Source organism: Equus przewalskii, chromosome 8 (assembly GCF_037783145.1).
Source record: "Equus przewalskii isolate Varuska chromosome 8, EquPr2, whole genome shotgun sequence".
NCBI lineage: Eukaryota > Metazoa > Chordata > Mammalia > Perissodactyla > Equidae > Equus > Equus przewalskii.
In genome coordinates this window covers 35,774,945-35,790,895 of record NC_091838.1, presented here as the reverse complement: position 1 = coordinate 35,790,895, position 15,951 = coordinate 35,774,945, and the positions used below count along the sequence as shown (strand labels likewise).

Below are 15,951 nucleotides of genomic sequence, written 5' to 3'. Positions count from 1 at the left end.
AAATTTGTACCCTTTGATTAAAATCTTCCCATTCACCCCCACCCCGAATAGCCCCTGGCAACCACAGTTCTACTTTCTGTTTCTAGGAGTTCAACTTTTTTGGATTCCACATATAACCAAGAATATATAGTATTTATCGTTCTGTGTCTCATTTATTTCACTTAACATAATGTCCTCCAGGTTCATCCATATCCATGTTGTTGTGAATGGCAGGATTTCCTTCTTTTTATGGCTAAATAATATTCTATTTTGTGTGTGGGTGTATGTGTGTATGTATGTATATTTTCTTTTATCCATTTGTCAACAGACAATGGTTGTTTCCATATCTTGGCTATTGTGAATAATGCCGCAGTGAACATGGGAGTGCAGATATCTTGTCAAGATCTTGATTTTATTTTATTTTTTACTATATACCCAGAAGTACGACTGCTGGATCATATAGTAGTTCTATTATAAGCTTTTGTATGAGCCTCCATACTGTTTTCGATAATGACTGTACCAGTTTGCATTCCTACCAAAAGTGTACAGGGGTTCCCTTTTCTCCGCACCCTCAACAACACTTGATATTTCTTATCTTTTTGATAATAGCCATCCAACAGGTGTGAGGTGATACCTCATTGTGGTTTTGATTGGCATTTCCCTAATGATTAGTGATGTTGAGCACCTTTTCATACACCTGTTGGCCATTTGTATGTCTTCTAAAGAAGAATGTTTATTCAGATCCTTTGCCCATTTTTCAGTTGAATTGTTTGTGCTTTTTGCTATTGAGTTGTATGAATTCCTTATATATTTTGGATATTAATCCCTTATCAGATATATAGTTTGCAAACCTGGCTAGAGCTGGGTCATGGGCTGCTTTAGGGTTCACATCTGGGACTGAGGTCAGCAGGCCTGTTATCTGAGGCATGAGGGATTGTGGCTCCACCCAGGTCTGCTGGCAGATAGTACTGGTGGCTGGACCAAGTCCAAAGAGGACGGAACTGTTCTCCAGTCTGTAGCCAGGACCATAGTCAGCATGCCTGCCACCTGGCCATAGGCCTACCTTATCAAAACAGCCCTCCTCATTCTTGAGCTCCACTGGGGTTTTACGGTCTTCTGTGTGGATCCCAAAGCTCCCACAAAGGTACTACTGACTGTGGATGGCTGTCAAATTATTGTCACTTTAGGGGCGTGTGAGCAGAGACCTCCTGTTTTACCATCCTGCTGATATATAAATTTGAGAGTAAGCTTATATATATCTGCAAAAAAATCTTGCTGGGATTTTGATGAGAATTGCCTTGAATATATGTATCCATTTGGGGAGACTTGAAATCTTTGTGAGTTTGAGTCTTTCAGTTTGTAAATATGGAGTGTCTCTCCATCTGTTAAGATCTTCTGTGATTTATTTCATCAGTATTTTGTAGCTTCAGCATACATCATGTACATGTTGTGTTAGATTTACATTAAAGTTTTTTTGTTTATTTTTTGGAAGTATAAGTGATTTATATTTTTAGTTTTGGTGTCCACATGTTTATTGATAGTATGTAGAAAGATTTGATATTTGTATATGCTGTGACCTTGCTGAACTCACTTATTAGTTCTAGAAGTTATTTTGTAAATTTCTTGTGATTTTCTGCAAAAGCAATCATGTCATCTGCAAATATGGAAAGTTTTGTTTTTTCCTTTCTGATCTTTATGTCATTTTTGCCCCCTTTTCTGGCCTTATTGCACTGGCAAGAACTTCCAGTCCTATGTTGAATGAAAGTGGTGAAAGCAGACATCTTTGCCTTATTTCCCATCTTAGGTTGAAAAGTATTTATTCTTTCACCAGTAATTATAATATTAGCTCTAGGATTTTTGTAGATGCTCTTTATCAAGTTGAGAGAGTTATCTATTTCTGGTTTTCTGAGTTTGTTATTATGAATGTGGTAAAATGGTTTTTCTGCATCGATTGTTGAGATCATAGGACTTTTCTTTCATCTTTAATGTGGCGAAGATAATTTTCAAATATCACACAGGCCTGGCATCCCTGGAATTAACTCCACTTGGTCATATTGTATAATTCCTTTTATGTAATTCTGAATTCTGTTTGCTAATATTTTGTTAAGGATTTTTGCATCTATATTCCTGATAGATGTTGGTCGGCAGTTTTCTTTTTTTTTTTGTACTGTCTTTGTCTACTTTTTATATCAGGGTAATACTACCTTTACAAAATGAATTGGCAAGTGTTTCCTCCTCTTGTATATTCTGGAAGAGATTATATAGACTTGGTCTTAATTCTTCTTTGCGTATTTGGTAGAATTTTCTGGGTAAAACTATCTGGACCTGTAGTAACCTTTTTGGGAGCTTTAAATTACATCTTCATTTTCCTTGCTAGTTATGCCTATTCAAATCATCTATTTCTGTTTGAGTTATGGTAGCCTGTGCTTTTGAGAAATTGGTCCATTTCATCTAAGTTGTTAAAATTTTTATATGTAGAGTTGTTCATAGTAGTTCCTTACTAGCTTTGTGATATCTACATGGTCTGTTAGTGATAGCCTCTCTTTCAATGTTGATATTGGCAATTTCTATCTTCTTTGTTTTTTCTTTATCGGTCAGTTTTATTTATCATGTCAAAAAGTCAACTCTGTTGCAGTATTTTTTGTCTTTTGTTATTCTATTTTCAGTGTCATTGACTTCTGTTCTTTATTGTTTATTTCTTTCTATTTGTTCTGGGTTTATTTTGCTCTTTTTTTCCCTAGGTTTTGGAGGTGGGAGCTTAGGTTATTGATTTGAGAATTTTCCTCTTTTCTAATGTAAGCTTTAAGTGCTATAAAATTTCCTTTCAGTATTGTTAGCTGTTTCCCACAAGATTTGATATATTAAATTTTCATTTTCACTCAGTTCAGTTCAATGTTTTGTTTTGCTTTTTTAATTTTGCTGGACCCTTCCTCTATGACCCTTGAATGACTTAGAAGCATATTGTTTTCTTTCCAAGTGTTTGGAGATTTTCCTGTTATCTTTCTGTTGATTTTTAGTTTGATTCCATTGTGATCAAAGAACACACTCTGTATGATTTCAGTTTTTTAAAATTTGTTGAGGTTTGTCTTATGGCCCATAATATGGTCTGTCTTGGAATATGTTTTGTGGGCTCCTGAAAAGAATATGTATTTGGCTGTTATTGGGTAGAGTATTCTATAAACATCAATTAGATCCTATTGATTGATAGTGTTGTTGCACTCTTCTTCATCCTTGCTGATGTTCTGTCTAGTTATTTTATCAAATGTTGAGAGAGGGGTGTTGTAGTCTCCAGTTCTAATTGTGCACTTGCCAATTTTTCAGTTTCATCCGTTTTTGCTTCATGTGTGTCAAATCTGTGTTGTTTGGTGCACACACATTTAATGTTGTCTTGGTGGGTTGACCCTTTCATCATTATGTAATGTCCCTCTATGTCTCTAATAATTTTATTTTCTCTTAAGGCTACTTCCTCTGATGTTAATACCCCTCCCCCCACTATATTTGTACTAATGTTTACATGATGTATTTTTTCCCATCCTTTTACTTTCATTCTATCCATGTCTTTATATTGGAAGTGAATTTCTTGTAGGCAGCATTTAGATAGATCATGTTTTTTAATCCACTCTGCTAATCACTGTCTTTTAATTGGTATATTTAGACCATTTACATTTAATGTAATTATTTATTTATTGGGACATAAGTCTACTTTTTTATTTTTTGTTTTCTCTGTGTTGTTCTCTCTCTGTTTTTCATTTCTTTGTTTTCTTCTTCCTGGCTTCATGTGGGTTGCTTGAACATTTCTTAGAATTTGACTTTAATGTTTTTTTCATTTATAATGTTTTTGTGTGTGTCTCTTTTCATAGCTATTTTATTGGATGCTCTAGGCGTTACATTTTATATACATATCACTGTCTGCTGGGTCAACATTTCACCAGTTTTTGTGAAGTGTAGAAACCTTACTTCTTATATCTCTTTACTGTTGTCATTTATCATATGATTGTCTTAAATATTTCTTCTGCATTTATTTAGAACAATTTCAGACAGTGTTATAATTTTTGCTTCAACTCCAAATGTAATTTTGAAAACTCAACTGGGGTAGGAAAGCCTATTATATTTACCTATACCTGTCCATTTTTATCTTTCCTTCCCACAGATCATGAGGTTCTGTTAATTTTCTTTTCAGTCTATTTTCTGTTTGTTTTTTATACTGGTTAATTTCTGCTATTTTATCTTCAAGTTCACTGATTCTTTTCTCTGTCTCATTCTGCTGTTTAACCCATTTATTGAGTTTTTAATTTTCATTATTTCTTACTTTTAAAATTTCCATTTTTAATAAATCTATTTCTTTCCAAGACGCTTTGTTTTTTCATTTGTCTCATGTGCATTTGTAATTGCTTATTGAAGTATGTTTATAACGGCTGCTTTAGAATCTTTGTCACATCATTCTAACATCTGTGTCATCTCAACATTGTCATCTATTAATTGTCTTTTTTCATTCAAGTTGAGATTTTTCCTGGTTCTTAGTATAACAAGTGATTTTAGATGTCAACCTGTACATTTTAGGTATTATGATATGAGACTGGATCTTATTTAAATCTGTTTTAGGGGGCTTTGTCTGACACTGCTCTGAGAGGAGAAGTGGAGGAGAATGAGGGGCTTGTTTTGCCAGGTGGAAGTAGAAGTTCAGATCCCCATTTGACCTCCATTGATACCTGAGTGCAGGAAGGACTCCTTGTTACTGCTGGGCAGACATGAGCTCCAGCTTCCTGTGAGGCCTCCGCTGACATCAGCCTGACTGAGAGAACCAGGGGTGCCTTGTTACTGCGCCCCACGTGACTTACACTGACAACACTGGCAGAAGATGGGAGGGTAGAGGGTGGTCTCAGTATCCCTGTGTAGTGTGAAAGTCCTGACTCTCTGCTAAGCCAGCTCTGACTCTAGACCAGACAGGTGGGAAGAGATGTTTAGTTACTAATGTCAGGTCAGGTGGAAGTCCAGGCTTCCCTGCCAGATGGTCTCCATCATGATATGTGTGTGGGGTGGGCAAGGGGGCTCATTACAAGCCTATGGAGATGAAAGTCCTAACACTCTATCCCACCTTCTCTCATACCACCCTAACTGGGCCCCACTGCAACCTGATGAGGGCGAAAGTCTGCGCTCCCCACTTGCCCTTTGCTGAAGTGTGGTGATGTCACAATTTTTCTGTGATACTTCCTTAGAGTAGAGAAGTTATTTTCTGAAAGTTTTCTGTCACACTAGGCTGCCCCTTCCCTGGTCCTGTGGTTGGAGAGAGTAAGCTTTTGTAGGGGCTTTTGTTGTTTATACCCATTGCTGTTTCCATGTTGCCAGGTTCTTTAGTTCCAAGTCTCAGATATATGATGCAAAAAGAAAACCCAGGAACTCACTGCTGTGTTGTTCTTTTGTCCTAAGATCTCTAGGTCCTAGCTGGTCTGCCTGCCTTCTCTCTACCTTTCAGCATCTTTTTTTTTTTTTACTTTTTTTCTTGAACTCTTTTTTTTGGGAAGATTGGCACCTGAGCTAACAACTGTTGCCAGTCTTCTTTTTTCTTCTTCTTCTTCTTCTCTCCCCAAAGTCCCCCAATACACAGTTGTATATTCTAGTTTTGAGTGCCTCTGGTTGTGCTATGTGGGACACTGCCCAAACATGGCCTGATGAGCGCTGCCATGTCCGTGCCCAGGATCCGAACCAGCGAAACCCTGGGCCGCCGAAGCAGAATGCACAAACTTAACCATTCGGCCATGGGGCCAGCCCCTCAGCATCTTCTTATGTTTAGTCTATATATAATGTCAGGCATTTTAGTTGTACTTAATAGGAAAAATAGGGAAAAATGTGTCTATTTTTCTTCCCAGAAGTGGAAGTCTTAATTTTTCCTAATGTTAAACAGCTCTACCTGTTTTAAAGAATGAGAATTAAAGAGTCTTCTCAAATCAGATGTCTGAGAGGAACTAAGAGAATTTTGTCTATTATATTGCCAGACTCCTTTTCTACTTAAATATGAGGAATTTCAGTGACTGTGGTCCATTTGATAGCAAAGGTAGAAGTTCCTTTAGCATTTCATGTCATGTTCTTTGAAAGATCAGAGCTGTTGAAATGTCTGAAGGTTTTATTTGTAAATAACATTTATTTCAATGTCTGGGCAATTCTTTGAGCCTGTTGATAGTATTTGTTCACTCCCTGCATTTTTCCCTGAGGTGTCCTAAGGCCATCATCTACCAGACTAGGAGGACCTGAGGGAGCAAAGTCCAGGTGCTTCTTCCATTCACCTTTCTCCTGACATAGGCCTTTCACTGGAAAAGTAAAATCAGGTCCATTGACAGTCACTCTTGAGCCTACGAGGGCAGCTGTCACTTAGTGGGCTGGCTTGGGTTTATCTGTACGGAGCAGGCAAGTCTTTTGCTCTTTGTATTCCTGATTTAGCAAGAAGACGAGGGGAATCCAACATTGCAAATAAACTGTTGTATTTCTTTTCCTTTTCCAGGCAAAAGCTTATTATGCCAAATGGAAGTTTCCCTGTTATTCTGAATACTTATTTTTGTCAGAAAGTTGTTGCCAAAGAAGATTCAAAAACAACACATGAAATGCACTGTTGGGACGTACCCCTTCCAAGAAGAAACATCACTTTAGCCCAGATGTTTAGATTTAAGAGTCCAACAAATAATTCACCTGAAAACCAGGTAAATTCTCATTGGCTTGGAAGTTTTATGCTTTGTAATAATGTTGGATTTGAAAGGGCTTTGGTATAAGTGAAGATGTTTACCGTTGGTTCCCCTGCGAATATATGTGCTAAAGCATCTTGTTATTATTGTTATGCCTGAAGAAATTATTGTTCAGTTCAGTATTTAGTTGTAGTCTTTTTACAGACTTTCATCTTTCTAATGATGTATTTTTAATCTTGATTCTTATTTATTATGTTTTCATTTTTTTCTGTTATCTTCTAAATATCTAAGAATCTTGTTTAAGCCCTCTTTTATTTATTAAAAATTCATGTTTTTCTTTTTAATAATATCTGTATCCCTTGGGATAAAAAGAGAGAGCTGCATAAACTTTAGATTATACACTGGAGATTGTTTTTTGGAATTTTATTGGCGCTGAGCCATGACCGTCTGCCAGAAAGAATTTCGGGAACCACTGAAGTTCACTCATAGTGGGCACTAAGGGCACTCCTGGGACCACTCCCAGCTTTAAGTGTCTGTAACTCCAAGTGCGCCTGCCTCAGAGTCACCAAGTTACCTGAATCGGCACTGAACAGAATGCTGAGATTGACAGATAGCGGGAGGGGAAAGAAGATAGATAGACACGTAGACAAACTTTCATCCTGATTCGTATGTGTGTAATCAAGCAGAATCTCCCTTTGACTATCAAAAAGAAGTGTCTGGAGGGGAGTATACAGAAACAAGGACTCTGTAATCAGTTTCATTGTAGCATTTAAAATATGGCTCAATGTGCATTATTGCTTTAAGATATAGTTTTAAACAGCTATGTGATATTAAATTCATGAGATATGTTTTCGTCTCACAACAATGATAGTAAAGTTGCAGTATAGCATAGTGGTTAAGAATTTGGACTTTGGAACCAGGTGCCCTGGTTCAAATCCTGCCTTGCCTACTTTCTGCTGGGTGTCCTGGGCAAGATATTTAACTTCCTCTGTGTCTCAATATTATTATCTGTAAAATGATGATAATGCTATAATCTACCTCCTTGGGTTCTTGTGAGGTTAAATACGTTTGTTATGTAAGCACAAGGTGTAAAGAAAAGTGCCTGGAATGTAGGAAGCACTCTAGAAGTGTTGTCTTATTATGATACTTAATGTTATTGTAAAGGGTTATTGGGAGACTACATGAGCATGTAAAGTGCCTAGCCTAGTAGACTGCACATAACAAGCGCTTAAACCCTAGTCATCCTTTTATTTTGCTTTTTAGTTTGTCCTGTTGGGCTTGTTACCTAATAAAAGGAAAAAACGTTTTGACTACCATGAGGTATTTTAACAGCAGGACTTTTTATATGTTTTCACAGACCCAAGATGATCTGTGCTTCAGTTGGTAGGAAACACTCTTTGCTGTTTCCATATTCTTCTTGCTCACCTTGCCCTCCCCAGCAGCATTAGTTATTTGGCAGACATAGAGGCCCACACCATAAGTTTGTTTTTTATCTTCATCATTCCTTTAGTGTTCTGCAGTTACATTAGAAGATTACCTAAGAATTTCATTATTTGATATGTAGCATGCCATTATGAGTCAAACTGAAATTATTCCCTTTGTGTGTCTTGGCCAGGTTAGGTGTAGTGGTCTCACCGCCATGGGGACACACTGGACCCACGGGCACAAAGAAGCAAAACAGCACTACCCAGCTCAGGCTCCCCTGAGGGATTCTCTCCTGGATGCAGTAGAAAACCAAGGAGCCACCACATTGTCAGGAGGCGGAGTCCGAGTGGTGGTGCAGAGAGTGTACTCTCTTCCCTGCAGGTGTCAGCAGGGAGGTGGCTCAGCTGCTTCCCCAGGCTCAGACCCACCTAAAGTTCGGTGAGTACAAGACACAGGCAAGGGTGCCTACGGCCCCTTAGAGAAAGTAGCGGTTCTTCCCAGAGCAATATCATGGCTGCATTCACCATATACATGGGTTGTTTTGGTTTTTTCTTGCGTCAAAATTTGGGACACATGGTGTGACAAAAGATTTTGTCTGGTTGCTTATATAAACAGTTCTAAAAAAATTTAATTTGATTCATTTACTTTTACTTTTAATGGTTCATGTTATTAAAAGTATACAACATAAATAATATTGGTATTGCTCTAAAAAAGCCAAGGCATGATTACATAAGTAAAAAGACCACTACAAGATCTATCAAGTTTTATATGTCTTACAAACCTGAGTAAGTAATGACAGTTAGTAAATTGGTGGCTTTCAGAGAAGGCTGTTTCAGGCTACATCAGCGCTGCATTATGGAACTTTCTGCAGTGATGTAAATGTTGTGCTTATCCTGTACTATCTAGTTAGCTAGCCACTGACATATGATTACTGAGCACTTTAACTATGGCTAGTGGTACTGAGGAACTAAATTTTAAATTGTATTTAATTTTAATTAACTTTATTTTAAGTAGCCCATTGTGGCTAGTGTCTGTCCTGGTAGACAGTGCAGCTAAGATGCTGCATGAGCAAGGGCCAGACCATGATTCAGAGTACTTTGCTCATATGAACTGTAAGTGTGACATCTTTTCTGCTCAGATTTAAGCTCTTCCTCATTTTCTTTTTTTTGATAGCTGTAGACACATCATTGACTGAAGAGTTTATTTATGTCAGAGCCTTGGCATCACCTTTTCAGGTTATCTTTCTTTCTATGTTAAATTGCCCTCAAAGCAGTAAGACAGATTTATAACAGAATGGAAATTAAAAGTATAGATGCCAGTTCATCAAATAATCATTTTTTCCATCTACTCTTAATAAGAAAACACATATTGGAGACACAATAATTAACAACCATCGTATTCTTATGATACCTTCTGATGCCATTCAGAAGGAGTGATAGGAAACACTTCTTGGTTAAATATGAATCCTCTTTACGTGGATGGCAGTTTATTTCAAAGTACTATGAATTTCACAAAGTCTCCTTTAGGTATAGAGTTAGAGAATATTTCTTTTGGAATTATAGAAAAAAATTATTTTGTTTGGAATATGTATGTTTGTGAAATCCATTATATTAGTTTTAAGGGTTTTAATATGACTTCTAGCTGTAGACCAGTTTTATGCTCTTCAACTTAAATCTGTGATAAATCTAAACAGAATTGTAAGAGATGGTTAGACATAGGTTTTAGACATTGGTTTTGTTTTAATTTGCTTTTCTCATGGTATGCATCCAGGGTTAGTCTTTGGAGAAGGGAATACTGAGTAAGCTAGGCACTGAGGATCTTGGTAAAACTTCCCCAGCCAGGCATACAGGCCATGCACTTGGAGGAGATGGGGACAGCAGGAACTGAGACACCAGGATGAGAAGGCAAGACAAAACTAACAGTGAGGTTGCTTCCTGATGAGTAATCACAAACAGTATGCACCCTGAAGACTGTTCTTCAGCTCCTTCAATGGTGCGTGTTTTACTCATTAAGCAAAGAGAAGAAACTGGAAGCTAAAGCCTGGTGAATTACTGCCAGTGATGGGCATTGTGAATGCTTTGAATTTGTACCTTAGAATATACACTGGGACATATCAAATGAGACTGTGCTTGTGGTGGATTGAAAGAAGGTCAGACATAAACCTCAAAAGCAAGAAAACAACATTTCGTTATTCAGATGTAATGAATATACATCGTGTAGGTTGTGTTTCTTGTATCACACATGAGATTGTGCAATGCTGAGACTAGAGGATATTAGTCCCACTACACAGATGAGGAAACTGAGCCTTGAAGAGGTTCTTATTTGCTGATAGTTATACAGGTAGACATAAAGAAAAACCTAATCAGAAAATGACAGGATTGTAGAGAGTATTGGAGCTGAAAGAAAGGGGAGAAAATTAAGTTAGAACCAAGCTGCATTTAGATTAAGGCTGACTCGGGTCAAGTCCTCCTGGAGCAGCGGGAGAAGTGAAAGTGACCAGATCTGGGAGAATTGATTGGACTGTGTAGGAAAATGAACTTTTGGACAAAGAGCCATAGCATTTGGCCTTGGGTTTGAGGACAAGCCTTCTGAGATGTCTTTTGTGTACCAAAAGGTCTTATTGTATAACTGATCATTATTTTCTAGATTCATTTGCTCTAAAAATGATCAGGCTTTCCAGTTTACAAATCAACTTAATATAAAAGTAAAAGTATATTTCACTCTCCAGTAATTCTTTGCTAATGTGTATATAAATAAAAACATATTAAAGTATCTGCCTTGGAGAATCATTTAGCAATATGGTTTTGTTTGTTTGTTTTTAAAGATTTTATTTTTCCTTTTTCTCCCAAAGCCCCCTGGTACATACTTGTGTATTTTTTTTTAGTCATGGGTCCTTCTAGTTGTGGCATGTGGGACGCTGCCTCAGCATGGCCTGATGCGGTGCCATGTCCACACCCAGGATTCGAACCAGTGAAACCCTAGGCCGCCGAAGCAGAGAGCACAAACTTAACCACTCGGCCACAGGGCCAGCCCAAGCAATATGTTTTTAATGTTGACTTTTTTATATATACACGTACCGTGTATATTGGAGAAAACATTACTAGAAGACTTAGGGATATAGCTTGGAAGATTCCTTTCTTTTCTACTTGCAATTTCTACCTGTAACTTCCTGACTGTAGATAACCTTGGGTGACCCCTTGTGTATCTCATCTGAGTTAATCTTGTCCAGGGGCATGAGTGCGGCAGACACAGAAGGGAAATTGCATGGTGACCCCTTACCCCTGAAGGTGGCTCCAAGTCTGCTCACTTACCATAATCTACCTCACCCCCAAAGCCCTTACTGTCAGTGAACTGAAAGAAAATTGTGATCACTATGTTTTTTCTATAAAGTGTCTGAAATGATCATGTCAGAAGAAATTAACGCCTGTGAAAAAAGACACAACTCTTTCTTATGGTAGACCTCTTGCCAGAATAATTCTCCCTTTGCTGCCCAAACCAGGTCAGATGATTCCTGATAAAACACTGTGATGAGTTTTATATCGACTTTACTTATCACCTTGATCATAGGTGTCAGTCTCAATCTGTTCCCAGTTCTCTAGCAGTGTCACTTTTCTTAGATCAGTAACAGTTTATCTTCTGGTGGCAGAGAGTCCAATTTTTGCCAGCTTTGAAATTAAAGGAAATTTATTTGAAGACAGCCAGTCCTGAAGAGGGTCAGATAGATTTGGTCAAAAGGCTCATGTCCTCTTAACTGTGAAACATTATCAAAAATATACTTTAGATTTCGGAAATATAATATGTAAGAGTCTCCTGTCCATTGTTCTTCTAGATGACTTCCTTTAACATAGGTATTAAAAAAAACATTTCTGTGATGTTTCTCACGGTGTTGTAGGTCAGAGTAACCAACGTAAACTTAAGTTTTATAAATCACTAAAATCAAAGGTAACAAAACTCAATCTAGAAGACACTCCCTAACCATTAAGCTTGGCAGTCTGTTCAGAGCTCAAACACACCTTTACCTAGATCCGCTGCATATTGAATGAATTAAATAAATGCATGACTAATAAAACCATAGGCTCTTTTTAGTAGAAAGGGAGCATTGGTCTTGGAGATAATATATAGTAGAGGGAACTGGGGCAAAGAAAAGGTAAATGAATTCCTTAGTGACTCACTCCCAGTCTAGGGTGATGGCCATTAAACATTGCCTTTCTTTCTCACTTTCTGAAACATTCGCTTTCTTTCTTCTTCAGATATTTGACTTAGGGACAAATAATGTAATTTTATCCCTTAGAGATACATGTTCTTTCTTGCCTGTCATTGCAGAAATATTTATAATGAGAGAGTTAGTCATCTGTGAGGGCATTTAATTCATTGAACTTGTTCAAGGGTCATGTGTTTAGATAAAAAAGCTAGGACAGAAACTTCCAGTTAAACAGTTTAATAGTTATCCTGCATTATTGTTTTATGGAAATTTATTGAGCTGAATTTAAGGGGAAAAAAGCACATTTTCCTTTCTCTATACCTTGATTCTGTCTTGTACTTTTATCCTCTTTTTTCATCTTATGACCTTTCCTTTAGTCTCTTGTCTTGTATTTCGTCCTCATTTTCACTAGGAAAATTTTTTTTTAAATCCACCATTGTCCTGGGTCAGGTTCTGGGTCTGCAGTGGTTAAAAAACCAGACATTATCCTTGTACTCATGGAGCATGGTCTATTGGGGGAGTCCCACACAGAACAATTAAAAACAAATACATTTATGATTATAAGTTGTGATAAGTGCTCTGATAAGAAAAAGTAGGACACTATAAAAGAGACCAATAGAAAAGGGACAGAATTTAGAGGATTCAAGGATGACTATTCTAAGGCATACTGTTTAATCTGACACTTGAAAGACAAGTGGATATTAGTCAGGTAAAAAGCAGGTGATAGAGAATTGCACGCAGAGGAGAGAATAGCTTGGAAAGCTCCTAGACAGGAAGGAGAAGCCAGGATGCAGAGCCAGCAGGAGAGCCCCAAGAGGCAGGCCGGCCACAGCCTCATGCGCCACGTGCAGGAACTACAGTGTTAGCCATAGCTGCCCACTGACCCAAATAAGGTTTACTGGTTTGAAAGACAACTTTAGCTGTCGGATGGAAAATGGTTTGGGAAGATGGGGCACATGGAACAGGGCCCCACGGAGGCAGAGAGACCCAGGAAGAGGCTACTGCAGTAGTTCGAGTCAGTCCAGGTTCCTGAGTCTCATCTGGCACTGGTGGGAAATGGAAAAAAGGGTTTATGTTCTAAATTTGTGTGATGACTTGGTAAGGGATTGTGTGTATGAAGGGAGTAAAGTAGAAGAAAATACTCAGAATGGTCCTCAGTTTGATTGCTTGGTGGAATGATGGTCCATTTACTGAGATGAGAAAAACTAGAATGAGAACAAGTTTGGAGGGAAGCTTAAGAACTAAGTTTGGGGACTGTTTAGTTTGAGATTCCTATGAGACATCCAAGAAGAGATGTCAGATGAGAAAGTTGGATAAATAAATCTCACATTCAGAGAAGGATTTTAGGTTGGAGATAAATATTTGGGGGGTTTCAGCCTACAACTAGTCAAAATGTATATACTGCACTCATTTTATTTGCTAATTTGAATAGGTTATATTTGTCTGTGGTGCTAAACTCCACAGGCACTAGACGGCATGCAGTGAAAAGCAGATTCCCCCAGCCTTCCTCGTCACAGGCACCGTCTCCTCTTCCTCCTCCCTGTATCCACTTCCAGAGGTGTTCTGTCACTGCTAGTAACTATCTAAAGCCAAGGCAATGGATGAGATCACATTAGGGAAACAGTACATATAAAGAAAAGAAGAAATGCTAGCATAGAGATCTGAGGTCCTCTAGCATTGGAGAACAGGTAGAAGAGGGGCCCGGGAGAGGAGACTGAAGAGGAAGGCCTAGTAATATAAGAGGAAAACCCAACTGCGTTGAGCACTCAGGATGGGGGATTTTCCATGTGTGAAAGTGCGCAGCTAACTATGGTGCTGTAAAGAGGCCTAATAAAATAGGGACTGAAAATGTGTGCAGTGGATTACCAAGGAGTTCCTGGGTAACTTTATGAACAGGAGGTGCAGGGGAGTGGTGAGGGTGGAAGCTAGCTTGCAGGGAATTGAAGAATGAGTGGGAGGTGGGAAGGAGGGAAAGGTCTAGATAGCAAATGTTTTGTTGATGCATATGGGAATGAGAATGTCCAACATTAAACAGAACTTCAGTGAGGGCATTCTGTCTCTTGTTTCCAATATAGGTACTATTTTTCTTTTAAAAATGCATTGAGGTAGAGGCAAGCTGTTAATGGAAAGAGCAGAAGGTCTGGAATGGGACTGGTCTGGGTTCAAATGCTGACTCTGCCACTTAGCAGGGAGACTTGGGACAAATTATGTTTCTGTATTTATGAAATTGGAATTATAATACTTCCCATAATACAGGTTCATGATGAGGATTAAATGAGATTTTGTTGTGAAGTGTTTAGCGTGGTTTCCCATATAATAAGCACTCAATAGAGGTTGGCTTACTAGCTCTTTAAAAGCAAGTGCAAATACTTAAAAATTGTAGAATACTGATAAATAACATTGTTACAATAATAGAAACCCAAAATAAGGAAAGAACAAAACATCACCTTGCAAATCAGCATTCTGTGTTTGTACTGAATCTAGTGTCTGGTTGCAGAGGAGGCTTGATTGAAGTTGGTTTTTACTTCTATGCTTTTGTCCACCCTCGCCCTCACCCCACTCATCAACATAGGGTTGATACTCATTTACTTTAGAAAGCAAAGATTTATGTAAATTCATATGTGAAATGTGACCACTGTCTTCTAAATGATGGAGGTATACAAGTTCCCCTGTAATAAACACGTTGCAAAAAACTGCTCTAATGCTGGGTCCAGTATTGGATGGTGCTGGTAATTATGGCTAGTGTATTTTTTGTTTTTGTCTAGAGCAGTAAGGACATCCCAGACTTCTGATGGTGAAAATGGCCCAGTATTAAAGGAGAATGAGAAATGTGGACTGGTAGAGAGTGGAGGTGATAATTAGAGGCCTTTGTGACGATTAGCCTTTGTGTGTTTAGACAGTAGAGAAAGACTCTTGGATCCAGCTTGCTAGATTCCTCGTGAAAAGAAGATCGTCAGCTGTGACACATTGATTCCCAGTCAGGTTTCCCTGGGTGTGTGCAGCTCTTCTCCCTGTTTGTGAACTTTCACTGTTCTTCCTATTAAATGGTTGGATGATATGCTAGAGTCACTTCTTCTTTTCTGTGCATTGAGATGGAGTGGCATGGCATTCTTTCTCCAGAACAGTGGTGTGTATGTGTCAGTGGTGAAACAGTCCAAAGGAAAGACTACACCTCCTCATCAACAGCACACAGGGCCGCTTCCCTGCTCTTCTTTTATGTACCACTACACACTGCCAGAGTCTGAGGAAGGATTTTATTGATAACCTACTTAGCATCACATTGTCCGTGAGGTTGTTATTGTTTCTCATCTTTATTTCTGAAGTTTCTTTTTTTTCATGTTGTGGAAAAGTTGGAATTACTCTTTTTCAATGATTTGGGTATTTTTATTGTGATGCAAAAGATACTATAAGAGCAGAGCATCATTTTTTAATGTATCCTCATATATGATGTCATAGCCCATTCTTTGGGGTTTTCTTACCTGTACTCTCTCAATAAATTCAACCCATCTCCTAATCATTTGTTCTGTATTCGTGAGTCTTAAATTAAACCCTTTAATCTCAGTTGCCCAAGTCTTAACTTTTACTTATTTCCCCTCTAAAACAGCTCTTGATGGTCCTTATGAGATCCCAAGGTCATTTGGCCCTATTTACTTCTCAGTCTTGTCTTACCAC

At 38.2% G+C, this 15,951-nt stretch overlaps 1 protein-coding gene across 40 annotated transcripts in view; it reads left to right on the top strand.

The window, feature by feature from the left end:
- The window catches only part of SPIDR (scaffold protein involved in DNA repair), a 472,184-nt gene that overhangs the window by 332,349 nt on the left and 123,884 nt on the right, over positions 1 to 15,951 (top strand). For all 40 annotated transcript variants that reach the window (XR_011543434.1, XR_011543433.1, XR_546115.2 and 37 more), the window contains 2 exons: positions 6,476 to 6,671; positions 8,269 to 8,516. Coding sequence is in view for 36 of the 40 variants with exons in the window: in XM_070631683.1 (XP_070487784.1) it covers positions 6,476 to 6,671; positions 8,269 to 8,516 (444 nt within the window). In the remaining 4 variants the exon portion in view is untranslated. The remainder of the gene's footprint in view (positions 1 to 6,475; positions 6,672 to 8,268; positions 8,517 to 15,951) is intronic.